The sequence below is a fragment of the Lampris incognitus genome, chromosome 9 (genome assembly GCF_029633865.1).
Source record: "Lampris incognitus isolate fLamInc1 chromosome 9, fLamInc1.hap2, whole genome shotgun sequence".
NCBI lineage: Eukaryota > Metazoa > Chordata > Actinopteri > Lampriformes > Lampridae > Lampris > Lampris incognitus.
The window spans coordinates 20132056-20157982 of NC_079219.1; the positions used below are offsets into that span (position 1 = coordinate 20132056).

The 25927-nt window shown below is 41.7% G+C and overlaps 2 protein-coding genes across 5 annotated transcripts; both read left to right on the forward strand.

Moving 5' to 3' along the window:
* Positions 1-138: 138 nt before the first annotated feature.
* Positions 139-6825, forward strand: LOC130118635 (uncharacterized). Of its 3 annotated transcripts, XM_056287075.1 has the most exons (6): positions 139-272; positions 646-896; positions 1461-1568; positions 2554-2871; positions 5205-5286; positions 6683-6825. In XM_056287075.1, the coding sequence occupies exons 2-6, from the start codon at positions 710-712 to the stop codon at positions 6750-6752; spliced, it is 765 nt and encodes a 254-aa protein (XP_056143050.1). In that variant the 5' UTR covers positions 139-272; positions 646-709; the 3' UTR covers positions 6753-6825. The 3 variants fall into 3 exon arrangements, with proteins under 3 accessions (XP_056143050.1, XP_056143052.1, XP_056143051.1); XM_056287077.1 differs by lacking the exon at positions 1461-1568; XM_056287076.1 differs by lacking the exon at positions 139-272 and having other exon boundaries at positions 588-896.
* A 1336-nt stretch (positions 6826-8161) lies between these two features.
* Positions 8162-25235, forward strand: snrnp48 (small nuclear ribonucleoprotein 48 (U11/U12)). Of its 2 annotated transcripts, none has more exons than XR_008810731.1 (9): positions 8162-8396; positions 9262-9375; positions 10226-10286; positions 18959-19039; positions 20471-20656; positions 20965-21086; positions 21423-21520; positions 21799-21997; positions 24070-24199. XR_008810731.1 is itself a non-coding variant. In XM_056286271.1 (9 exons), exons 1-9 carry the CDS (start codon positions 8250-8252, stop codon positions 24686-24688), a joined length of 993 nt encoding a protein of 330 aa, XP_056142246.1. In that variant the 5' UTR covers positions 8162-8249; the 3' UTR covers positions 24689-25235. The 2 variants fall into 2 exon arrangements, 1 of the variants encoding a protein (XP_056142246.1); XM_056286271.1 differs by lacking the exon at positions 21799-21997 and adding an exon at positions 24652-25235 and having other exon boundaries at positions 24070-24216.
* Positions 25236-25927: the final 692 nt, after the last annotated feature.

Here is a 25927-nt window from a genome sequence, read left to right on the forward strand (position 1 = left end):
TTATTAGAGAGAGCCAGCGCGCTAAGCTTTGATTGGAGATGTTTGACCACGTGACTGAGTTTTGACCAATTAAGTCTAAAGCGCTGCGTGCAATGGTCTACTACGTCAATTATTTTTTTTTCTCAAAAAAAAGTCAGACGAGATACCATGTTTTAGGGGGTCTTTAATTTTTCAAATGCAGTTATTTGTCATATTATTTCTATATCAGACATTTAGCAGGTGTTTCTCTCCAGAGCAACTGGGCTGCGACGCTTGTTTGATGGATGTCAACGGTAGGATTCGAACCTTTGTCGTTTTGGTTAAGAGGCTTTCTTTTCTTTCTCTGGGTCATCCTAACTGAGCTGGTTTACCCATTTCTTGCTGACACCCACTGTGCAGGCTGGGTGTCTGTATCCTCCCTCCCTTGCTTTTGTCTAAGCCCACCCATTCAAAGGGCCTTTCATGAATTTGCTATTGACAATAACAGCTAAAACAAAGTAGCCATTACATCATTGAGTACAGCCCACTCAGCTGGACCTCCTGTCCGGTCCAATCACAATCTCCTCTGAGTTTGAGTCTCTCTGTATCCTCTGTGTCCAACCCTGCTTCATACAAAACCAGGGCTTACATCGCTCCCATAGTTTCACGTTGTGTTTTTATTTATAGAAGTAAAGCTGTGGAGGGAATCGCTTGAGGGGGAAGCGGGGAGGTGGGCTAAGCGTTGACTGGAATGCATGGACAAGAAGATTCTACCCGGCGCTGGTGGGAAAGCAGGTCACCTCTGTGTCCCTGTGGACAGCTGGGGACCCTGGGCTCAGGGCTGCCGGGGTGCTGGGAAAATGTAAGGGAAGAAAGGGTGGGCGTGGGACAGCGTGCCCTGGCAGGAGGGCATCCTGCTGTTGGTTGCTACACAACAGGTAGGTAAACTCTATCAGGGGTGTAACATGATGTAGGTCTTATGTGGGTGCAGTGTAACAGTGCACAGACGCAGTTGTTTTCCCAGTTCAAAATTAAAAAGATGTTTTGAATGAAATTCTAATTTAGAGATATGTTTTCCTTAACTGCCCATCCATCTGCCCTTTGATGAAGGCTTGTTATATACCAATACTACTGCTACTACTACTACAACTAATAATAATATTAACCCATTTTATGTATAACACGCTTTTAACTAAGAACAAATAAGGGGCTACAAGCTAGATGCCGTGTAAAAGCACATAAAAAGCAAAGTAATGTAAGAGCAAAAGCATAAAAATCAACAGAAAGAAAATATAGTAGGAGAATGGGGTAGAACGGGGCGAGGTGCTTTCTCTGCAGTTTGCCCTCAACACTGTTTAAATTGGATTTGCTAAAGAAAATGCAAACGGTGCATCACCACGGTATGTTTCTGTGTATGCCTTATTCACGCCTTGCACCTCTCCGTAAGTGTGCCAATGCACGCAGATGACTTTTGACTGTAAACCTTGCCCAAAACCCTGCAGGGCCCATCGACTGGTGCAGGACACAGATGGACCACACACGTGATCTAGACTCTCAGTGTGACTCAACACCAAGCTCTTCCTGCCTTCACACATACACAGCATGTGAAGGTTGGTGATGTGTGCTAAATCTAATACCTTATGGCTGCTCTACGTCCTTTCTTCTGTCCATTGCAATATATTCTAACAACAGTGTTAAAATGACAATAACAATGTTCAGCATGATAATGGTAATATACATTTTGTTTTTTAAGTGATATTATGACACAACCATTGTTAATGATAATAATAATAATAATAATAATAATAATAATAATGACGACAGTTTGATTTTTTTTTAATTTAATCTCTTTTTTCTCTCCAATTGTATCCGGCCACTTACACCACTCGTCCGAGCCGTTCCGGTCGCTGCTCCACCCCTCTGCCGATCTGGGGAGTGCTGCAGACTACCACATGCTGATACATGTGGAGTCGCCAGCTGCTTCTTTTCACCTGACCGTGAGGAGTTTCACCAGGGGGATGTAGCGCGTACGGCAAAGGAATAGACTGCTACGCTACCTGGACGCCCTTGTTTGTTTTTTAAACGTGTTACTGCAGCTAAGCTTTTCACCAAAACTAAAAATGGGACCACACATCACCCCTGTCCTGGCATCCTTACAATGGCCACCAGTTCCATATAGGACACATTTTAAAATCAAATTTTTATCTATAAAGATTTCAATCCCATGCGCTAAGTTATATCTCAGCTCTTCATTGCACTCTCAGGTCCCCTGGCCAGGGGCCTTGCTTGATCTTTTTGACGACGGGGTCTCCCCTTCATCATCACAGTGCTGAGAGTTTAAAATGACCCAAGACATTTTAGAAAGCAAACTTACAACCTGTTTTCAGTCACAAGCCTTTAGATGCATTTCATATACACCTCTCCCATGTTTTAGCGGCTCTTCCCACTTTTCTTCTTTTACATATCAGCTTGCTTGTTCAACTTCTTTTGTAAATGTCTCTATTTGTTTGCTTGCTTGTGCACTTTGCACAAAGTTTGTTTGCGTTTTAAAGAGCCATATGAAAAAAAATGGTTTGATTTGATCTTTTTGTACAGGTGGTCATAACTGCACCTCCCAGAGTCGGCATTGCAGTTGGGGACCTTCCCTTGCTCTGATCCAAACAGACATCCCAGGTCCCTTCAACTACACGGCGCCGGAGGGTCCTGATCCGTGGGCAGTCGGCGGGCCCTCAGTCCATCGGCCTGTAACAGCCCTAGGAACAGATGGCGGCGACTCATCACAGTATCTCATTGGCTGTTGTCACCAATTGGATCCGTGCACCGAGTCCCAGGGTTGTGTGTGTGTTTATGGGCAGGGCAGAACAGGGAGATTGAGTCACTGCTGGGGCGTACCCCCACTCTATTATGATGGAGGTAAGTTTACACCTGCTCATATATTTATTTAATTTCTGTTACTGTGACGTGTAATACGTAGTACTTGCTATTGTTTTACAACAGTGGATTAAATGTAGTTCACCATAAAGAAGTTCCTCACAAATGTACAGATACAATCCTCAGTACAGATTTCTTTCTGATTTACATGACTGGAATTACTGTGAACTTTACTGACACTTTTGGGTAATCTGACCCACTGGGGCAGTATAATGGGATACGGCCTGGAGCAGGGCATGACTATATGAAAAACATGAAAAGATGGAAATGGAGATAACAACAACATTGAGCAGCCAACTATCAGAGTAGTAGACAGTTCATAATAAATGAAATGAGGAAGAGGATAAATTAAATAATAGCTTGTGTGTGCATGATGTACAAAAGCAGCGATACAACCTGATGGCATCACAACAACAAAACAATACAATATGGTGACAAGAATACATTAATTAAAAGATGTGGATGAAGATTATACTTGTGTATAAAACTCCAACATTCAACATGTTGGATGAAAATAGCAGCAGAACAACAACCAACATTACAGAAGACCATAAAACTATAGAAAAGGAAAATGTATAATACAATACAGTACAATACAATACAATACAATACAAAACAGTGCATTACAATATAATACAATATGGCGACACATTGCGTGAGTGATTGACATATGTTCCCTCACAGCAAGAGGGAGGGGGAGGGGGAACTGGGGGAATTGCGTGACCCTCCCACGTGCTACGTCCCTCTGGTGAAACTCCTCACTGTCAGGTGAAAAGAAGCGGCTGGTGACTCCACATGTATTGGAGGAGGCATGTGGTAGTCTGCAGCCCTCCCCGGATCAGCAGAGGGGGTGGAGCAGCGACCGGGATGGCTTGGAAGAGTGGGGTAATTGGCCAGATATAATTGGGAGAAAAAAAAAGAGGGGGGGGGGGTTGAAATCAAAAAAAAAAAGAAAAAGAAAAAAGAAGTGGAACTACAGAGCATACTGGGTGCCATTGCAAAGGCATACAAGCAGTTTGGCCTGGCAATTAACATAAATAGACTCATATCCTCTACCAACCCCCACCTAACAGTAATATGCCTGATCTGCCCCATCCATCTCTGTAGACAACACCAGACTTGAAAACATGGAACAGTTCCCATATCTTGTCAACCTTCTTGCCTCCAACGCTAACGTTGATATTGAAATACACCACCATCTCAGTTGTGCCAGCCAGGCCTTCTCAAGATTGAGTGAAAGGGTTTTTGAAAACCGCGGCCTTCAGGCTAGAACAAAAATTCTGGTGTACAAAGTGGCAGTGCTGCCCACCCTACTGTATGGGTCAGAAAACTGGACCACATATAGCAGGCACCTGAAGGCACTCAAGGCATACCAACAGCGATGCCTCAGGAAGATCTTTAAGATCAGCTGGGAAGCTAAGTGCATCGACAGCAGCGTCCCCGAGGAGGTCAATATGCCTACTACTATAACTGCCATCATTGCACAACATTTGCTGAGATGGACTAGCCATGTCCGCCGCATGTCTGACTCTTGCCTCCCAAAACAAGTCCTTTATGCTCAGCTCGTGACAGGGCGCTGTGCCCCAGGAGGACAAAATGAACGATATAAAGATAACATCAAGGCCCACAGGTTTGGCATCGACCTTAACACCTGGGAACAAGCTGCAAAAAACAGGGAGGCCTGGAGACTGGCTGTCCGTTAGGGTGCTGGGCGCTACAACCATGACCTCCACCGTGCTGCTGAAAACAAGTGCAATCTCAGAAAGGAGCAAGTTACCAGAAAGGCCCAAACCACATCCTCAACAGCTTCTTCACACCCTTGCGGCACCAGTTTCGGCCTCTATGCCCACCTGAAGAGCCATAAGGACCTAGAAGGAGGACAACCATACTTGACCCTGAATGACCACTGATGATGATGATGAGTTCTGAGATGGACTGGCTGTATTGTGTGTGTTCACACACACCTCACTCATATATTGTACCAGCATACAGTTATACATACTAATACTTGATCCTTACCCTAACCAGGGTCCATATCAACCCTCTATAAACACACACAAACTCATTAAATGGATAGAAAGGATGCCTGTATTTATTTTGTTATTTGTTTACATGCAAAGCTCATTGTGTTACATTTTTATATATAAAAATTGCTACATAATTGATTGATTGATTGATTGATTGATTGATTGATTGATTGATTGGTTGGTTGATTGGTTGGTTGGTTGATTGATTGACAGTATTACAAGCATTCAGTAGGATGTATTCTTAAGGCAGTCAGTGTGATATCTACTTACTGTGTGCTGTTCCCACAGGGAGCAGGGCCATGATAGTTGGGATAGAGGTGGACATAGTAGAAGAGGTAGCCATTGAAAACACTGAGATGCTTGAAGTTATGTAAGTATAAGCTAGATTATAAATAATATTGATAATTATACTGGTAATGATAAATTATGGTAATTCTCCTTTTAAACTTCACTACCACTGAGTCTACTTGGCCTCCTATTACAATCACTACTGCTTGTAATAATACTAATAATAGTAAGACTTCTATTACTGTAATGGCTACAGCTACTACTACTACTACTACTACTACTACTACTACTACTACTGCTACTACTACTACTGCTACTATGACTACTACTACTACTGCTACTATTACTACTACTACTGCTACTACTACTAGTAGTACTACTGCTACTACTACTACTACTACTACCAACACTACTACTGCTACTACCACTGCTACTACTTTCGGCTGCTCCCGTTAGGGGTCACCACAGCAGATCACGGAGGGTGATCTGACAGGTCGCGTAATCGGGGCAGGCTTGGTTAACTGCTAGTCCATGCCGACCGGTGGTTCCCGACAGTCATCCTGGCTGGCGTTTGTTCCTTTGGATGGTGATTTTTTTTTTGGATATATGTGTTAGTTTGAATATGTGTGTTCTTGTAGTTCTTGAATGTGTTTTTGTCTGTATGTTGCACTGCTGTGGGCTGGGGGAAACAGAATTTCGTTTCACTTCATGTGCGCAAGTACATGAGGTGAAATGACAAATAAAGTGTTCCTGATTCCTGATCATCTGTTTCCATTTCTTCCCGTCCTCTACATCATTCTCTGTCATACCAGCCATGTCCTCTCTTGGGCTATACAAATAAAATTGACTTGACTTGACTTGACATCCATAAACCTCTTTGGCCTTCCTCTTTTCCTCTTTGCTGGCAGCTCCAATTCAGCATCCTTCTCTCAATATACCCAGCATCTCTCCTTCACACATGTCCAAGCTATCTCAGTCTTGCCTCTCTTGCTTTGTCTCCAAACTGTCCAATCTGAGCTGTCCCTCTAATATACTCGTTCCCAATCCTGTCCTTCTTTATCACTCCCAGTGAAAATTTTAGTATCTTCAACTCTGCCACCTCCAGCTCCGCCTCCTGTCTTTTCGTCAGTGCCACTGTCTCCAAACCATATAACATAGCTGGTCTCACTACCATCTTGTAAACCTTCCCTTTAACTCTTGCTACTTTTAACTTTTAACTACTACTACTGTTATTACTGCTACTAATACTACTGCTACTACTACTACTACTACTACTAATACTAATAATAATAATACTAGTACTACTACAACTAATAATAATAATAATAGTAATAGTAATAATTTAGAAATTATAATTACTTATATTTTTATGACATTTTCATAAAAAGGGTAATAAAGTATGTTTTCTAATAGAAATCCAATTGATGTCAGCTGGATTGGAGAACATATCCCATGACTTTGTTCATTTCTTGTTCCAGATCGGATGGATCATTCACACAAGATCTACTGAATGTTGTGATGCATGATGGCCATTTGCTCCCAATGTGAGCAAAAACTAACATTGAAGGCTTTTTTTTCACAAACTAGTCTCGATTTGTGTTTGTGGTCTATATTTTGTAATAAAGGAGGATTATATCTGAACTGTTTAATCAACTTTATTATGTTTGGTCACAAAATGAGAATAGAGCAGTTAACATGTGAATGCATACTTGTTCTGGAATGCGAAAGTGGAGATAGAGAGGAAAACTTGGAAGGAAGAGTGAGCATTACAATGCTGTGGGAAAGGTGGGTATATTAGAGTAGGTATGATTCAGATCAGGGATATCTAACAAGAGAGTGCCTAGGTCCAGAATGGCAACCCTTTTCTTTTGTTTGTTGGTGAAATGGTTGTCTTGTTTATGGATCTACTGCCAGAATGTTGTTGGAGAGTCTAGACAAAGTACATGAAGCATTGAGAACATATGCTGGAGTTGTTAAAACTTCTTCATTCGCTGCGGTAGAGACAGGAAACGCTATTGTCTACTGGAAGGAAGCAGTTAAATGCCAACTAACTGGTCAACCTACAGGGACTTGTGCACTATTACCCAACTGAAACTGAAAGTGACATATGAAAATGTACATCAGAATATTTGAATATGTACTTTGGAGATGGATACTGTCCAGATGTCATTCCATGACTGGAGGAGATTAGGCCAGGGATCTTGTTTGTATTGATTCAAGATCAGTATTAATGAGTATTGAATCATTTGGAGCTTGTCATCGTCAGGACATTTTATTTGAATTAGCCCATGGACATTATATAATACACTGGATCATACCAGAATAAATGTTTATGTTATACTGGGGTAGTGGACATTGAGTAAGTAGACGCACATGCCAGGAATACTGCCAAATGAAATGAAAGTGTCAATGGCACTGTGCAAGGCAGAGGCAAAAAGAATAATTTGGAGAGAAGCAAACTGGAAATGGTGGGAATAATGGGGTTGAGACCAATGGAAAACACTTGTACATCATGCAACAAAAAAAAACCTGCTGCAGAAGCAGAAAAAGAGAGGAAACCAAAAAAAGTCTCAATTATTTCAAAGAATAGACCAGAGTGGACTCAACCAAATTTACATATAATTGGAAAAGATCCAACAAGAAAATGTGGTTAATGTTAAGAGGTTGAATAAGTGGAACGTAGCATGCAGTTAGAGGGAGAGAGAGAGCAAATGATAAGGGAGAAAAGTGGAGGGAACTGAGCTTACAGACAGCAGTACAGGTTGTAGAATTCAATTAGCTTTTTTTCTATTAGGAGAGACGGGACAAGACCGTCTGATGAGTAAGACCATTAGCATGGACGTATTCAGACGTTAGACACCGCGGAGGGCGGTAATGCCATCAAAGTTGGATGCCAGCCGCACTCAACCTCACAAAGAAGAAGAGATTACTTCCGGTAGTTACGGTACGTCATTTTCCTGCGCTGTTGACGCGGGACACGAGGATGAAATGAATTTTCTCTTTATTTGGTGCTAAATTCTTCCTTAATTTGGCCAATTAGTCAAAATGACGGAATCGTTAGCAACACAAACACTCCAGGACCGCCTGGACCGTCTCCAGGAGTTGACTGAATTTACGGAGAATTGCCAGAAGAAATTGAACGATATTTTCCAAACGTTAGGATGGTCGCAGGACTACAAGGGCTCCTCGCAGGTAAGCTGAGTTGGTTAGATGGTTTGTGACTACCTCTATTTATACATTGCCAGTGCGTTGACACGGTTGTCCCTCTGTATAGCTAAGCAGACGGTATGTTTAGAGCAATGGCTGTCCGATTTCATCCAAGGCATACCACCAGCCGCTGGTTCGTGCACAACTCCCGTTCTTCCTGGTCTCAGTTCCAGTATAGCAAACCTAATTAAGTAAATATAGCCAAAGTAAATAATAAATCCAAACTGTACATATGTCGATTACAGTTCTCATCTGAATAGAGGTGATCTAAAATTTCATATCAAGTGGTCCTATCAAGAGTTAGCTTGCCTTGTGCCTCTCAAAGTGATGTGGATAGTGTGAATCCCACATTGTGAGCCCACGGTCATATTCGACGCGGAACCACAAATCTTGCCTTAATATCATCATCGGTAAAAGCGCCCACCATAACATGCCTTTAGACACTTGATTGTCTGTTTAAATGATGTGGAATAATGTTGCGGCAGGAAAGACCTACTGTAGAGGTGGAGAGACAGCTCACACTTGCACCACCACATAACACACGGGGCAGGGGCACTTTGTTTTCACACTGAGACCTTAAATACATTGACAGTAATTAACTGTGGGTTTTGGGGACCGTTTTTAAAGGGAAGTTTTTGAACTATGGTGCCTTTTGAACAAAACAATAAAAATAATAAAACTTTATTTATATAGCACTTTTTAAAACGTTTCTGCTTTTGCTGTAAAGAGAACACTCCCATGACCATTAAAACCTTGATGAAGGTGATAGTAAGTTACAGTACTATATAGTTCGTTGGTAGCTAAGTGTTCCTATAAGATATTACTCTGGTCCTGTTTATCGGCTCCCCAGGAAGAGATGGAGCAGTGCCCTTATGACCCCAATCACTGGGTCCCCACCAGGACCATGGAGAAACATAAAGCCTCCTGCCAGCTCAGAAAACTGGGGTACTCGCACGAGGAACAGGTAACCGACACAGACACACATGAACAAACTTTTTTCTTATGAAGATTTCAGTAGCACAATGAATATTTTGAAGATTAACTGAAACATCTTGATGTATGCTCAATCCAGGGAAAGAAATCGCAGAAACTTGAATCAGTTCGTCTGGACACAACATTTATTGAGAGAAACGTTGATCACTCATCTAAGTGACTTCTTCAGTCTCAACTGCCTGCCGGTATCCCCGCCCTTATGAACAGCACAGTTGCATAACGACTGAATCAGCTATCAGTTTCATATGCAAATTGCCATATATATATATATATATATATATATATATATATATTTCAGGGATATATACCAAGTCCAGTTGCACTTGATTCAACTCTTTGGATAACCATGACCTGGATGAATGAGAACATTCACAGACATCTGTCACCATCTTATAATGCTGTGTTTGCAACTCTTGCCCAATCCTTTGTGAATTGGACACATGGCCATTGTAACTCTAGTTAGTGGTCATGGCAATATGCATATGAAACTGATCATTGGTTTGGTTGTTATGCAACTATGATGTTTATAAGGGTGGGGATACCTGCAAACTGAAGAAGTCACTTAGATGAGTGATGAAACGTTTATTCCAATAAGCGATGTGTCCAGATGAACTGATTCAACTTTCTACAACTTTGTATGATTAACTGAAACCTTTTATTAGTCTTCCGCCAGTACCATGTTTCTTACAGGTTGTACTTACAGTGTTTACAAACTGGTATAATGCTATACACAGGATTTACATCAGCATTACTACATTTCATTGCAATTGTCAAGCTTTATCATAAGTACCCAGCAAAATTAGCTGTAACTCCACTTTCAGGCAGAGATGTATGACCCTACAGTGTGCTATGAGAATACCAGTGTCAGGAGCGTCACAATGGGTGAGTAAATATTCAAGGCTAGCTTTCTTGCTCTCCATTAGCTACTTTGGTTGGTGGATTTCCAAGTTTACTAGCCACATTTGCTGTATTACCATCATAGCTAGAGGAGTGCACTCAGTAGAGTGCAGATCTCCACCAGGCGTATGTATCTCCCCTTCTTCGGCAAACTTGGTGACAAACCATCCCTTTTTTTGCCTACCGGAGAAAGGGAAATATACATATAAACACACACACGGACAGAAAAACCAGTGTTTTTCCTGCCGTTATAATAATAATAATAATAATCATTACATTTATATAGCACTTTTCTAGACACCCAAAGCGCTTCACATTGAATTGTAAGACTTTTGCACAGTGCCCAAGTCGATGGAATGGGGAAAAAAAGCTTCTGCTATGCTGCGCTCCAGCTAAAAAAATCTACCTAACTGGAAGAGTGCACTCAGAAGAGTGCAGATCTCTGCCTGGCATATCTCCCCTTCTCTGATGCTCGGACTTGGTAACAAACCACCCCTTTTTACGCCTACCGGGAGAAGGGAAAATACGGAGTCACTGCCTACTAAGTATCTCCCCTTCTCCGGTACTTGGACTCAGGCGAAAACCCAGGTGAGGAGTTAGTACTCAATTGCAGTATAAAACTGGTTTTTCAAAGGTTTTCAATTACCGCAACCACGAGAGGCCCTTGATCATACAGTCATAACTGCACAAAAATTATTTGGCTGACAGGCCCAGTAGTATGTGAGATTAGCAGTGGACAGATAGACTCACACACGGACGGAAAAACCAGTGTTCTTCCTACCATTATAAGACTTTTGTGTAGCACCCAAGTCGATTGAACATGAAATATAGGCAAAAAAAGTTTTTAATATGCAGTGCTCAAGCTAAAAAAAAAATCTACCGAATAAAAATGTTTTGCCTGTCAGTCAGTGGATGCGCAGCCTCTTAGGCGGACCCTTGCATGACAGCAACCAAGTCTAATATGAACTTGCACTTTCCAAAAAGAAAAGTTTTGCTATGCCCTAAACCTGTCCTTATTTTCATAATATAATAAAGCTGAGTAAACTTGTTTACAGTCGTGCATGTGGGACTCGCATCTACGGTTGACTCAGATTGGGCAGCAACAAGAATATGCCACACTTCCTCTTTTGACTGCAACCTAGAGGAAGTTGTTCCTTTTATAACTTTTGGCATTTTTTGGATTATCAGAATTCTTTAAATAACTTTTGATCATATTGTTGCCCAATCTGAGTCCAGGGTTGCCAGATTGGATTGACGATTCCCAGCCCAACCACAGTCTATAAACTGCCTACTCCAACAAAAACCAGCCCAAAACTTGTACTGCTGAAAAGTGTGATAAATATAATGCTTCATTGCCATGTCCTTGTGCAGCTCATTAAAAGCAGAACAAAGACATCACACAATAATCTACATAAAAACAAGTAAGTCAACACATCTAATACAAATAATAAATATAAAAGCTGAAACATGGGGGAATGTAATAAAATCAAACAAATGCAAAAAAAGAATATGATTAAAAAAAAAAACCTCCGTTAATAAACCATGAAAATGTGACTTTTACAAACTGCGATTGCATGCCACAAAGAATAAATTCGGCTAAGACAGCTTTAACCCTCAGAAACAAGTTCCAAACAAAGTGCCAACAGCAACAATATGGCTAACATAAAAATGAGTAGATAATCATTTCATTATTAATTAGCAGACTTCATTAATAGGCTAAATAAAAGTTGATGACGCTCTCTCTCGCTTTCTCTCTCTCTCATCAATCTCACTCACACCATGAAAACCACAGAAAATGTCTCTTTTTTTGGACTGATTTTTTTTTTTACCCCTTTTTCTCCCCAATTGTACTTGTCCAATTACCCCACTCTTCCGAGCCGTCCTGGTCGCTGCGCCACCCCCTCTGCTGATCCGGGGAGGGCTGCAGACTACCACATGCCTCCTCCGATACATGTGGAGTCAGTCGCCAGCTGCTTCTTTTCACCTGACGGTAGGGCTGGGCGATATGGACCAAAAATTATATCCTGGTATTTTTAGGCTGAATGGCGATACACGATATATATCTTGCTATTTTCTACGAAGTGGGCTAAATGTTCAGTTGTAAGTCAAAGGCACATGTGAGATGTCACAAGCACTTTTATTAAAATGGATCAAACCGATCAAAATAAAATTTAAAGACAGGGTTTCCTTCCCTGTTTTAAAATATACAGCTGCACAATATATCAACATGTAAATGAAAAATTACCTAAAATAAATTGTGTATATTAAATAAAAATAGGCCTATCTCTGAGGATGAACACCGTATTCGTTTTGGATTTTCAAAGTTTAATAACTTTGGGGGGGAAAAAGACACAGACCTGCCACTCACCGAATCCTCCTAAAATTTCATATATTTGCATTTAAAGTGAGTTTTAGATCAATTGCACAAAAAAGTTATGATAAGATCTACCTAAAACGACCATGAGTGGTCAAAATGGCTGCTCGTAATTTGCGCGTGATCATGCACATCATGTCACTATTTATGATGTATTTTGGTCGTATCGCTTACTTTGCGAAGTTCATTGCTCTGTCCTAGAAAAAAACTAGCATTCTCCAGTGCAGAGAAATAGTCTAAATTTGATTTTTGCTTATTTCCAACATCAGGAATAAGGAATAATTTATTGTCATCTCATTCGTGTACTTGCGTACACAAAAGAAACAAAATTTCCTTTCTCTCAGCCCACAGCAGTGCAACACAAAAGACAAAAACACATATCCAAAACCTCCCAAAAACGACACCATCAAAAACATACAAAACGGGAGAGAACAAAGCAAAAAAACACAGTCAACATCACAGTCCATTCAGTAAATTTGCAACACACTTCAAACATTTCACTGTCCGGAGAACGAACGCCAGCCAGGATGACTGACCAGCAGTTAGCTTAGCCTGCCCCACTTCCGCGTCCTGTCAGACCGCCCACGGTGTTTCCTCTTTGGGCACAGCCCCAGTCAGGGCTGTGGTCTTTGGGCCCACAGGACACAGCAGACCAAGCGCCCTCAGCCAATCCAGCGCCAACTCTCTCAGCCAGATACCTTCGACACACCTCCCCCACACTCGACACGACGACACAAACGCAGACGCTGACAAAAACACTGCACAATCGACGCTAGGTGAGGCTGCCGCCAGACTGCCCTTGGTGTTATCTTGACATGTCTAGTTACACACGCTGTTTCAGACGCACCGTGACTACCACCGAGGCGTTGCAGTATTTACAGGCATTGGACAGCGGCCATTTTAAATTGTTTGAAAAATAGTATTATAAGTTGTTAAAATTTTGGTATCAGTTAGTTTCTTAACAGACATACTAACATATGTAATGTACTATTATCTCAATTGGGTATTTATCTTGACAGAATATAGAGTTTAAAAACCGTGGCGGTCAAAATGACCGCCCACAGTCGTTCTGGTAGTTTTTAAGTTCCGGTCGTTGTTTGGGACTGTTTCAATATTTATTTTCCGTTCTTTTTTTACATTTCACATTTTATAGGCCTTGTTACGTTTATTAGATTAGCAATATGTATTTTCTGTTTTGTTTTTCAGGTAAAATGTTCACTTTTTCAATTTTGCTATTCAAGTTCAACCATGTCTCGCTGAAGTTTAAATTGTTTAAAAAGAGTATTCTAGTTGTTAAAATGTTCATTTTGGTGTCAGTCATTTCCTAACAGACGTACTAACATATGCAATGCATTAATATCTCAATTGGGCGTTTATCTTGACAGAATATAGTTTAAAATCCGGCCGCCAATTTGACCGCCCATGGTCGTTTTTGAAAATATATCGATATAATGTAAAAAGTTTATGTACCGACCAGCCCAACCTGACACTGAGGAGTTTTGCCATGGGGAAGTAGTGCAGCAACCAGGACACATACCCACGTCCGGCTTCCCACCTGCAGATACGGCCAATTGTGTCTGTAAGGACACCCGACCAAGCCGGAGGTAACACGGGGATTCGAACCGGCGATCCCCGTGATGGTGGCAACAGAATAGACCGCCACGCTACCCAGATACCCTAGAAAATGTCTTTTGCTAAATGAGCTGACATGATACAATACTCTCACAAAACAGGCATGCATTAAAAAACACGCTCACCTTTATGAAGAATTTGAACTTGAACTCTTTGTTGAGCTTGAAGGTCTTCAATATTGCAGTAGTTTGTACACTCAAGTCGAAGCCAGCTCAACTGACTAATAACATCAATGAGTTGAATTTCCAAACAGCTGCTGGGGAGGTTTGAAAGTTGCAGAAGTCCATCAATTTCTGGTCAGGCTATTGCATACATACATAATGCTAGCAGGAGTCCTATTCGATTCCTTGTATCATCTTAGTAATAGTGAGTGATGTCACCAAGGAAAATGCTCAATCGATGTGCACATTGGATACGGGCAGGGTGAGAAGTGTGATGACACCCTGACCTGAAAACACCTGTTCCTTCCGGCATCTGTGAATGCCTTGACTTCCATCCAAATTTTTCAATTGTTGGCTGATTACTTGAGAAGCCAGCTGATGCCACATTCTTCCACTGGGATTCTAATTTGTCAGGTGGGCTTCTAATTTGTCAATCAGGCATTAAAAAAGCTTCATGGACAAGTCATTTATCCTGGCCTATTGATAGTAGACATAATAGACTTTGGGCTAAGGAGCTGTAATTTGTGCAACATTTCCATAGAAACAGGTAAGCACATTTGCTCCAGTGTGAGTACCTCTTTTAGGAAATTCATGCACTGTGGTGTAATTCTCTCCTTCATTTTAAACTCCAACATGCTTTCCTCCAATCTCTTCAGGAATTTGGTACCCAGGTCTGCATCTAGAGGTGAGAGGGATACGCTGGAGGATTTCAGGTCTAGTTCCCTGAGTTGACTGTCTCTATCAATGAGCAAGACCCTTAGCTTGACACACTTGCAGAAGAAGCGAGTGATGCCTGGGTGCATGAATTGGTCACAGGCCCATGATCAATATCAAATTGATTAAAATATGAATGCAAATTGAATTAATCACTTATTTGACTAACTGTCTGAAAGTTTTACTTGATCCATGAATTAGCAGTAGTGTAAGAGTTGGCTCCAGCTTCTTCTGAATGACAGTCTGTCTGTCAACTAAAAAACATCCAATTTTTGAAGGTTATCTCTCTCATCCACATTCTTTTCTTTTCTGTGCACCACTTTTGTACTTATATCCAGAAGACATCCTGCTCCCCCTAACTTACAGAAGATACAGTACTTTTTCACTCGCTACCTAATTTTCAAAGCCAATTTTCAAAGCTGGATAGAATAAACACTCATGGACCTAGGAATCTGGTGAAAATTGGTGAGCAATAAAATAATTCTATTTGGTTATGCCACTTTCCCAGCAGCCTCTGGCATCATAATGAAAAGAAATAACATTTTCTACAAGAATTTAAAAGTCATAATGAATTATTTCTATTCTCACTTAATGGATCTTTCATGAAGGCTTAGGCTATGTGGTCACTGTTGGTGTGAAGAAATCATCGGAGAAACCATGACGTATAAATAATGTCTGCAATGTATAGGTCCCAGACTACACCCACATTAGGTGATTATATAAATTCGACTTTGGATGGTGTCTTGTACAATTGGTGCATGGGGACCGTGTTCAAAGCTCTACTTGTAATTTTTCCCGGCCTGAGTGCAACAGCACCCCCTGCACCCTCGTAAATTCCACCTTTGGCTTGACAACTCGCCACATAGTGGACATGTTCAGTCTCCTGTTTCCAATTGGAGGCATATTCAGTTTTGATTTCTATCAGAACAGGCTGGAGAAAGTGCATGTAGAGGCAATTTCAATGGGCAGCCCCCATTGCTTATAGTCTCATCGATATTCCTGTATTCATACTTGCTTTTGGCTGAATGGACGAACCAGTTGTATGGTTCCCTAATCATGTCTTCTTGATTGCTGGGGAGATGCTGCATTGCCTTATTTGCAACAATATCGAGTGAGTGGCAAACACATTGAATAATCTGCATGCTTGGCTGCTTTTGCTTGAGTAGGGTGAAAACAGAATAGTTCTTCCCAACCATAACGCTAATACCATCTGTGGCAGTGTCCACCAGGTTTTTGATCTGCTGACCTTTCTGGGCTAAAACGGCAGCAATGACATCTTCTATCCCATTAGTATTGGCATCCATGAGATCCACAAGTCCAAGATAGGTACTGATAAACTTGTGGTTTTTTGTGTGGTATTTCACACACATGCAGAGCAGTTTGTTCACTGATACATATGTCAGTGCTTTCGTCCAGGTACAGAGAATAAGGCTCAGCAATGCCCTCCATTAGTTTTTCTCTGAGTTGATAGTGAGAGCAAACATTTTTCGAAGGTTTTGAATCACCACAACCACAAGAGGTTCTTCATCATAAAGTCATAACTGCACCAAAAAAACAAAAAAAAATTAGGCTGATAGGTCCAGTAGTTTGTGAGATTAGCCACGTCCCAACAAACACACACACCCACACACACGACCAAACGCATAATACCCCCAGACTATCCACCTGGAGGGGATTATCTTTTTATTATCCTCTCCAGGGTATCTATCTGGTGGTTATAATGAAAACATTTTGCCTGTCAGCCTGTGAATGCACAGCCTCCAAGGCGGACCCTCACACAAAAGTGACCAAGTCTTAAATGACAGAGGTCAGGCTATTTTAATTTCAAAGCCCTTAATAAAAGGCTTCAAATTTGTTTAACCATCGCCGTTTTCATGATATAAAATGAATCAAGGTGGATGGCTGCTCTGCTGATTAGGGATGGGTACCGAAACCCGGTATTAAACGGGCACCGGTACTAAATTATTATTAAGACTGTAGTATTGATAAGTGCCGGCGTTAACGGTTCTGCTGCCGGTATTGGAGAAATTAAGAAAATAAATTTCCCATTTATTTAGGCTACACAAATGTTATCTTGCACCTTTTATCTCACCAACTCTGTTTCTAATTAGCAATAAGATTAAGACATTTGTCTATGATGCATTTTTGCTATTCCCAATCCAGAAGAGAGGTCTGTCTCTCTGAGCCTGTTGTTTGTGCAAGCTGAGGGGTGGGGCCAGCTCTCTCCTCTCTGCGCGCGCGCACACACACACACACACACACACACACACACACACACACACACACACACACACACACACACACACAGAGCCTACTCTTAGTGACAATGGCGGAGAGAGAACTAAACAGTCAAAAGTCTGGTTATACTTCACTAGAGTCGATGCTGACGATGCTCATCACAAGTGCAAAAAGTCATTTCCACATAAGGGCGGAAACACAAGTGATCTTTTCAAAATATCTAGCGAAAGCGCATCAAATACAGGCAGAGAAATGCAGTTTTCGTCTGCCTAGCTTGCAATTAATTTCTCAGTGGCCCATTCACCTCAGGTATGTTATGTATGCTAGCAGCCTGGAGCCCACACAGAGCTAACTAAATTATGCAATTATACAAAGAAATGCTCTGACCAGACGTTAGAGAATAAAGCAATGTTAATTTTGTTCTTAATTTAAAAAAAAAATTTTTCTTAAAAAAAATAACAAAAAGAACTGATGAGTACCATTAAAGTGCTGGTTAAGCAGTATCAGTAAGAGCAGTAGTACCGTTAAAATCTTAACGATACCCATCCCTACTGCTGATACACTTTCATTCATTCTAAAGCAATAAAACAAGAGTAAGAAAAGACTTCAAATTTGTTTAACCATCGCGGTTTTCATGATATAAACTGAATCACGGCGAACGACTGCTCTACTTATTGACTTTCATTCATAAAACAACAGTAAGAAAACAGCTCAGCCATGGGAAATGTGTTATTGTGACTACTGGGGTGATTTCCAGCTGTGACTGTGATTAATCCTTCTTTACAAATTGTACTTTTATAGTGGAGTTTTAACATTGGACACTATTGCACTTCTGCGTGGCAGCGAGGTGAACAAGGCAAATTATTTTTGGTTCATCCAGTCACTTTATTTTGTCATTGTATTCTTACAACGAATTGTATTATAATGAATTTGTTTTCTGCATTTAACCCATCCTGTTGTATAGGAGCAGTGGGAAGCTGCAGTGCCCGGGGCCAGCTCCACTTCTTCTTTCCATTGCCTTGGAAGGATGTAATAAATGTATACGAAAGGAAAGAACAATAAAAGGATGTTTAGTTGTGTGTCAAAGTGGCACATAGAATAATAATGGGTTGTGATGCCCTACCATCCACAACCTTTGCCAACAGTGATCTTGTAGAACTAGACCAACAATAATCTTTAATGAAACTGAAAGATAAACATATGAATCGGAATCAGAATACTTTATTCATCCCCGAGGGGAAATGTATGAATGAATCGTGATTTTAACTCTTTCAGGACCCTAAAATCAAGCAATCTTTATTTGGATGTACTGCAAGATATTAAAAGTTCGTTATTTAAGAAGTTAAATATGATTAAGAGTATATTATTGTTGTTATGTATTTCCTGAAAAGTTATCTTCACATAAAGTTGGTCCATCACACTGATGATTCACTGTGAAGTATCATTGCGTTCATGCTTTGCTTGTACCCTATGGTGAACCTTGGCGTCGGGAGCCTCGTCATTTACCCTATTCTCAGAGTCCTAATCTTTTTTTCCAGATAAAGCCACCCAGCACCAGATGATTCTCCAGGCTAGAGCCGCTGCTCCACTAATGAGAATGGAGGGAGTTTTCTGGCAAGGTATTTGTCCATATCAGACCAGTTTGTTTGACTTAGAGCAGTGGTTCTCAATCATATGCTGTGGAGATGCCATGTGAATGCCTAGTTTCATTCAAACCCAACACTACACCAGCTGATTACACTAAATAGTCCTCCCCTGACAGGTTGAAGGTGTGCCGATCAGTAATATCGGATGGTGTAGTGTTGGGCTGAAATGAAAACTTGGATACACTTCACTCCCCATGGCAAATGATTGAGTTCCACTGACAATGTAAACAACACATAAACAAGCCTCCAACGTCCAGTTGTTGTTCCTTTTATTTCTTGTTTTTTTTTTTTGTGAATTATAAAGGCAAATACTAGAAGCTGCTGTGTACTGGAGTCAAATTCTTTGTGTGCATAGGCACACTTGGCCAATAAAATTGATTCTGATTCTGGTACGACGATAACGTGCAGTTACCGAATTAGTCCAATAGGTGCCAGTAAAGCACAGTCTTTGTCCAAGGCTGTTTGTGAAACATTGGTTTTCTGAAAATCCACAGTGCTACTCTTTTTAATTTGCACAGTCCTTTAATATGGAGGGTGAGGTTTATGAACCCTATGGCTTTGAACCCCGTGGAAATTCCAGTACATCATTTAAAAATTGACATGGGTGTTCTTCAGTGAGAGTTAGCACCATTCCATCTCCCCCACTGATTGGCTATTTTTGTGTGACAACATCATGTGTTTTATTTGCCTTTACAAGGCATAATATCTACAAGCCACAAACACCTGTAAATACAAACCAAATATGACATACCTCGGCTCATGTAACCCATTTAAATGAGCCCACTCTGATTACCTTTGACCTTTTTGATCCATGTATGTGTTGTCTGTTCTGTTTACAGCGACTGTGGTGAGTTTTAGAGAGGAGGAGAGCACTAAAAATTTCTGCTGCTCTGCTTACATGCAGTATCCTTTAACGCCATATCCTTTCAAACCTCAGGCCTGTGGTTCAGTCATAGTCACAAAGGCACACACTTACACGGAAACACAGACTTTTCCCACTACATCTTGGGGAAAGGCTTCACATTCAGGGATATTTGAAAAGATGACAACTGTTTTCTGATTATCTCAAAACCACACCATAATGTTTTTAAGTCGTCCAGTGTTTCTATGTGGGTTAATGGGGGCAAAGAAAAGAGTTGTTGACAAAACAAGACAATCAGCCAGTCATTTCCCTAAGATTGCGTGTGTGCGTGCGTGCGTGCGTGCGTGCGTGAGTGTGTGTGCGTAAGGGAGAAAGAGGAAAACAGAATATATAAAGGTGAGACAGGTTATATTCAGTTGTGTGTTTGTGTGTGTGTGTGTGAGAGAGAGAATGTATACTTTTGTAAGAGGTGTGTGTGTGTGTGTGTGTGTGTGTAAGTTAATCCATTTGCCCCAGTGTTTATCATCGCTGTCCTCCTCCAGGTCAGTACTCCAGCCAACCACCTGAAGTTCCTCAAAACCACAAGCGAGCAGTCTGTGACCTCACCGTGGCCGACCGATTGGCTCTGTACAATCATGTGACCAAGGTGATCAGCCAGCAGCAGGAAGAAGTAGCTTCGACTAGTAATGAGGATCTTTTTGTAGATCTGGTGGCCAAACTGAAAAAGGGTACGGCTTGTTTGCATGACTGATTTATTGTTTACAGTGATGTTTGGGTCATGGGGGTGGCCCAAAGAGTGTTTGCGCAGGGGGAATTTGGCCCACAGTTAAGTCTGTTTGATGACCCTTGGCGTAAAGGCCAACTAGACTGAACCCAACAAATATTGACTAAGCACGAGTTGTCAGATTATCTGCAAATATATCAGAGAATTTTTGTACATTTTTTGTCTGTAACTATGTTCATATATATTGGGTTTCTTTCTGTGTGTGTGTGTGTGTGTGTGTGTGTGTGTGTGTTTGTGTTTGTGTGGCTGCAGAAGAGGGGCAGAATGAGCCTAAGTCTCACCTGGAGCTGATGGCAGAGATGAGAGACTATAAGAGGCGGCGCCAGTCCTACAGAGCCAAAAACGTCCATATCACCAAGAAGTCCTACACTGAGGTGGGTAGGGTTTAGGACCGAGTTCGATGGGGTTAAGGATTGTGTACGTGTGGCTTATGATCAGAATGGTTGTGGCTCAGAAAACTAAACTGGCTCTACATCTGCAACAAGCAGCGCTGTGTTAGATTTAGACAGCTCCAAAATCATTGAGTTCTATGTGTTCCAGTGCTGTCTCACTTATTAGGTAAGAATCACATGAACACCTGTCCCATGTTGGAAGGTGAAACTTGAACTAGCCAGATTGTGTCATTGCTTACATTTCAGCAAAACATCAGCTTTTTACCAACCAGATGCTTTATCACCTATACATTTGTTCACTGCCTCTCTGTCTCGCAGGTGATTCGGGAGGTGATTGAAGTCCATTCTGAGGAGCTGGCCAAACAGTGGAAAGAGGAGGAGAGAGAAGAGAAGAGAGCTGTACTGCACTCCCACAGGTAAGAGAAACATTTCCCTTCTTCACATATCAAAATAAAAGTATATGGCTCTTGACTGACTCAGGTCCATTTACAGCATCCTTTGTTCAAACCTGGATTAGATCCCCCTTTCCCCCCCTTTTTTTTCCCCCAATTGTACTTGGCCCCACATGACCCCACTTTTCCGAGTCATCCCGGTTGCTGCTCCACCCCCTCTGCCGATCTGGGGAGGGCTGCAGACTACCACATGCCTCCTCCGATACATGTGGAGTCACCAACTGCTTCTTTTCACCTGACAGTGAGGAGATTCACCAGGGGAACATAGCGCCCCGACCGACCTGAGGAGACGCTAATGCAGCGACCAGGACACATACCCACATCCGGCTTCCCGCCCGCAGACATGGCAAAGTGTGTCTGTAGGGACACCCGACCATAACACGGGGATTCGAACTGGCAATCCCCATGTTGGAAAGCAACGGAATAGGCACTATGCTACCCGTACGTCCCTTAGATCCCTTTCTGCATGTCTTTCTCTCTTCACCATTTCGTGTCTCTCTTATTTGTCGTCTAATAACAATGTTGAGTTGTGCTGGAATCGTTTCACATGGTGCACTTTCTTCTGGAAGAAATAACAGCAGGTAAAAGAGGGCAAAGTATTTATTGGCACAATGCATAAGTTACTGATGTACCTTGTCAAGATCAGACTCGTCATGACATTACCAGGCCTTATTTGGCCTGTCAAACTAACATAGCCTAATGTCGCAGACCAAAAGTCATGTGACATGCAGGACCAGCAGAGAGGATCCACTAGCTGAAAACTAGACATGTCTACTCATTATCAACTCAAGACTTTTTGTCATGGCGTACAGATCAGTGGCGCTCAACTCCAGTCCTCAGGGCCACATAGCACTGCTGGCTTTCTGTTCTGCCAGGTACTTCATTACATTCCAGTCTTAAACATCCCTGATTAAATGCTGGAAAACCTGGCAGAGTAGAAAACCAGCTGTACTGGGCTCTAAAATGAGCCCCACAAAAATCAATTGTATGTTTGTGGCAGCATTTTGGTTAGCAGGCCATAGCTGGCTTTTGGCCAATTAAAACTCGAAAGCAGGTAACTACAACTGTTGCTGGTAAAATTAACAGGAAAAAAAAACACTGCTGTGAATTTTATATTTTTATTCATGTGCCCCAGCATTAAAGCCAAATGTCGTACTTTGCAGGCTAATACATCCTCACACTTATGAGAAACTGTTGTTTGGGATGGGAGTGTTTCTATTTTTAAAAGCATGTCAATGGTTGATGCGCAAAGCACATATGTGGAGCCCATGATGGGCATGGTCGATTACATTTCAGTCCAGCTCGTGAGGTCCTCATACGTTTACTTCAGTGAAGTTAATCCAAAGTGAGCAAATTGGCCAAGATTGCTCTCATTATCCCTGTTTCCAGCGCGCCAGCTGAGAGAGGATGCTCTCTCTCTCTCTCTCTCTCTCTAAAACAGAATAGAAGTGGCATTAAGATCACACGAGTAAGTTGCATATTGCAAACTTTTGTTTTTCAGTAAAGTCCCATCAAAAACAACATTCAGTTTCATTTTATTACAGCTTCACACTAATTTCTGTTGTATTTAGATGAATTACCATCATGTCAATGTGACTTTTGTTCCAAGTACTATGGACAGATGTCGTAATGGGTTACGCAGAAAATGTATATGGATGTCCAGTAAATTTCTTAAATGTTTGGTAAATTTAAAATGTTTGCAGTTGGCATCTGGGTGGCGTAGTGATCTATGCCATTGACTACCAACACGGGGCTCACCAGTTCGAATCCCCATGTTATCTCAGGCTTGGTCAGGCGTCCCTACAGATACCATTGGCCGTGTCTGTGGGTGGGAAGATGGATGTGGTTGTGTGTCCTGGTCGCTGCACTAGTGCCTCCTCTGGTCGGTCAGGGCACCTGTTCGGGGGGAACTGGGGGGAATAGTGTGGTCCTCCCACGTGCTATGTCCCCCTGGCGAAACTCCTCACTGTCAGGTGAAAAGAAGCGGCTGGTGACTCCACATGTATCAGAGGAGGCATGTGGTAGTCTGCAGCCCTCCCCGGCTCAGCAGAAGGGGTGGAGCAACGACTAAGATGGCTCAGAAGAGTGGGGTAATTGGCCAAGTACAATTGGGGAGAAAAATCCAAAATAAATAAAAGTGTTTGCAGTCACTTTGGCTGACAGCAAAAATTCCTAATGGAAAGAAACCCTTGTTTGTTAATTTGAGCAAATGTAGGTCAAGAAATCTTCAGACCGCCTGCGCAACTGAATAACATCTCTCTTCGAGGTTTCCTTCTGTTCTTGCTCTGAAAATGCTCCTGTCTTGAAATTTAACAAGACTAATTTCTTCTGCATATATGTCTCCTGTCACATATTTTGTCAACAGAGCTCTGTGCTGCTGACCCTTGACCTCTGTAGTATCGCCCACTTGTAACATTTGGGATATAAGCTAATCTACCCGTTGCAATTGTAGTACAGTAATGGGCTCTGGATAGTAGCATCAGCTATAAGTCTCACGTTGTTTTTCCTCTCAGCCAGAGGCAAGATGACCGGCACTCAGCCTTGACCGAGTCCCATGGCTCCGACCACCTTGACAGACATGGTTCTCACAACAGATCCCACCGAAGTCGCGAGCGCAGCCAGGACAGGAAGAGCAGAAAAAAGAAAAAGAAGAAGAAAAGGTGAGTTATCTGGTTGAGACAAAGAGATTCAGTTTGGTTCAGAAATGTTTCAGGTAAAAAAAAAAAATGTTCTGTTCTTTTTTTGGTTCTGCCGCTATTTCCTTTATTGCCCTTATTATTGGCTGCTTGTATCCTGATTCAGATAAGAGCACTTCCTGACCATAACAAAATCTGTTTATTCATTACTCTCCATATTTTTGTCCATTATTTGAATCTGTGTATCTGTCTGTCTATCTGGCTTTATGTATGTAGTGTGTATCTAAATCTGCCTTTAGGCATATGTAGAGCTGATGGATGTGGAAGAGACATTTATTGGATACCAAAACCATGTCCACAAAAGGATCTATTGTTTTAAAAAGCAGGAAGGCACAGTTGACTTGTTTTCACTGGAATAATGGTTTGGTTTTGTGTTTGGCCACCCCCCCCCCCCCCCAGGGATTCCCGTTCCCCAGATGACCATCATCACGAGTGAAAGAAAAAGAAGAAGAGAGATGAGGAGAAGTGAAACTCCCAGATCAGTATCTTGGACGATAGATTAAGATGAAGTCAGACGTTGTCATGATACCTCACAACATTACAGGCCCTCTAGGATTTCGCAATGTCGTGATCACAACAATTAACGCAAAGTCATAGCAGTCCCCCGCGCAAACCATTGAGCAATACGTCCAGTCATCCAAACTCACTTCCTTGTTTCGGGTTATGAAGATGCAGACGTGCACAGCAAACGTCTCACATTTACCAACTAAAATTACAGTCAAAGACCATGCAATGCAATTCCCCGATGTTCTGCACGAAAGCGGGGGTAAACTGTTTTGTACCACGTGCAAACATTCACACCTGGAGAATGGCTGAAATGCATGGACAACAGACAAGACAAATCACCATGACAGAGGCTGTTGCATCCACATCTATTGCAAGCGTGGAAAGAATCAAGCTGAGTTAGATTCAGTATGCATGGTTAGTGGTAACGCGTGCTTGCCTGTTTGCATGACAAACTGTGTGTGTGTGTGTGTGTGTGTGTGTGTGTGTGTGTGTGTGTGTGTGTGTGTGTGTGTGTGTGTGTGTGTGTGTTGAAACAATGGGCTGGTCTAGGTGGAGAGAGCTAGCAGCATGTGGCTAGTTGGCAAGAGCCAAGTAAGGTGGTTTTGGTAAGGTTACTTCTAACACTCAGAACAGTGCGGTTTTATTCTCACTGGAACAAGTTGCCTTCGATTTTTAATGAATTTTGTACACACAAAAAAATCGCAACTATTTTTGCAATTTTCACTTGCTCCCGCAATTTCATTGCAAAAAAAAAGGCTAATAATATTGCAACATGCATTGGAATTTTTCAGAAAAGCTGCCGCAAAATCCGGCGTTTTAGGCCGCAACAATCCTAAAAAAAAGCCTGTGAAATCCTGGAGGGACTGACGTTGAAACGTCTCAGCCATCATGTTGTGGAAATTAATGATATTTTAATTTGCAAATTGTAGTATTCAAAGGGATGGCAAACAGAAAAATGTTAATAAAGTTTTTTTCAGCTTAGTCCCTGAGCAAGTTTACGATCTTTTTTTTTTATTTATCTTTTTTAAGTAGATAAGTCTGGGGGGGGCTGTGAAATGCCTCCATGACAAAAACAAAAATAAGAAATCTTTGTTTTAATTCATCACTATAAACATTTACAGTTCATTGACTGCACAGATAAACTCTCTTGCAATTGAGGGGAAAAGCC

What these genes read in the sequence shown, in the direction of transcription:
- LOC130118635 (XM_056287075.1), top strand. Translation starts at nt 710, where the DNA reads ATGCATGGACAAGAAGATTCTACCCGGCGCTGGTGGGAAAGCAGGTCA. An exon ending in TGTTGGTTGCTACACAACAG is followed by an intron (nt 897 to 1,460) that starts GTAGGTAAACTC and finishes AAAACCCTGCAG; the next exon opens with GGCCCATCGACTGGTGCAGG. An exon ending in ACTGAGATGCTTGAAGTTAT is followed by an intron (nt 5,287 to 6,682) that starts GTAAGTATAAGC and finishes TTCTTGTTCCAG; the next exon opens with ATCGGATGGATCATTCACAC.
- snrnp48 (XM_056286271.1), top strand. Translation starts at nt 8,250, where the DNA reads ATGACGGAATCGTTAGCAACACAAACACTCCAGGACCGCCTGGACCGT. An exon ending in GCTGTACTGCACTCCCACAG is followed by an intron (nt 21,521 to 24,069) that starts GTAAGAGAAACA and finishes TTTTCCTCTCAG; the next exon opens with CCAGAGGCAAGATGACCGGC. An exon ending in AAGAAAAAGAAGAAGAAAAG is followed by an intron (nt 24,217 to 24,651) that starts GTGAGTTATCTG and finishes CCCCCCCCCCAG; the next exon opens with GGATTCCCGTTCCCCAGATG.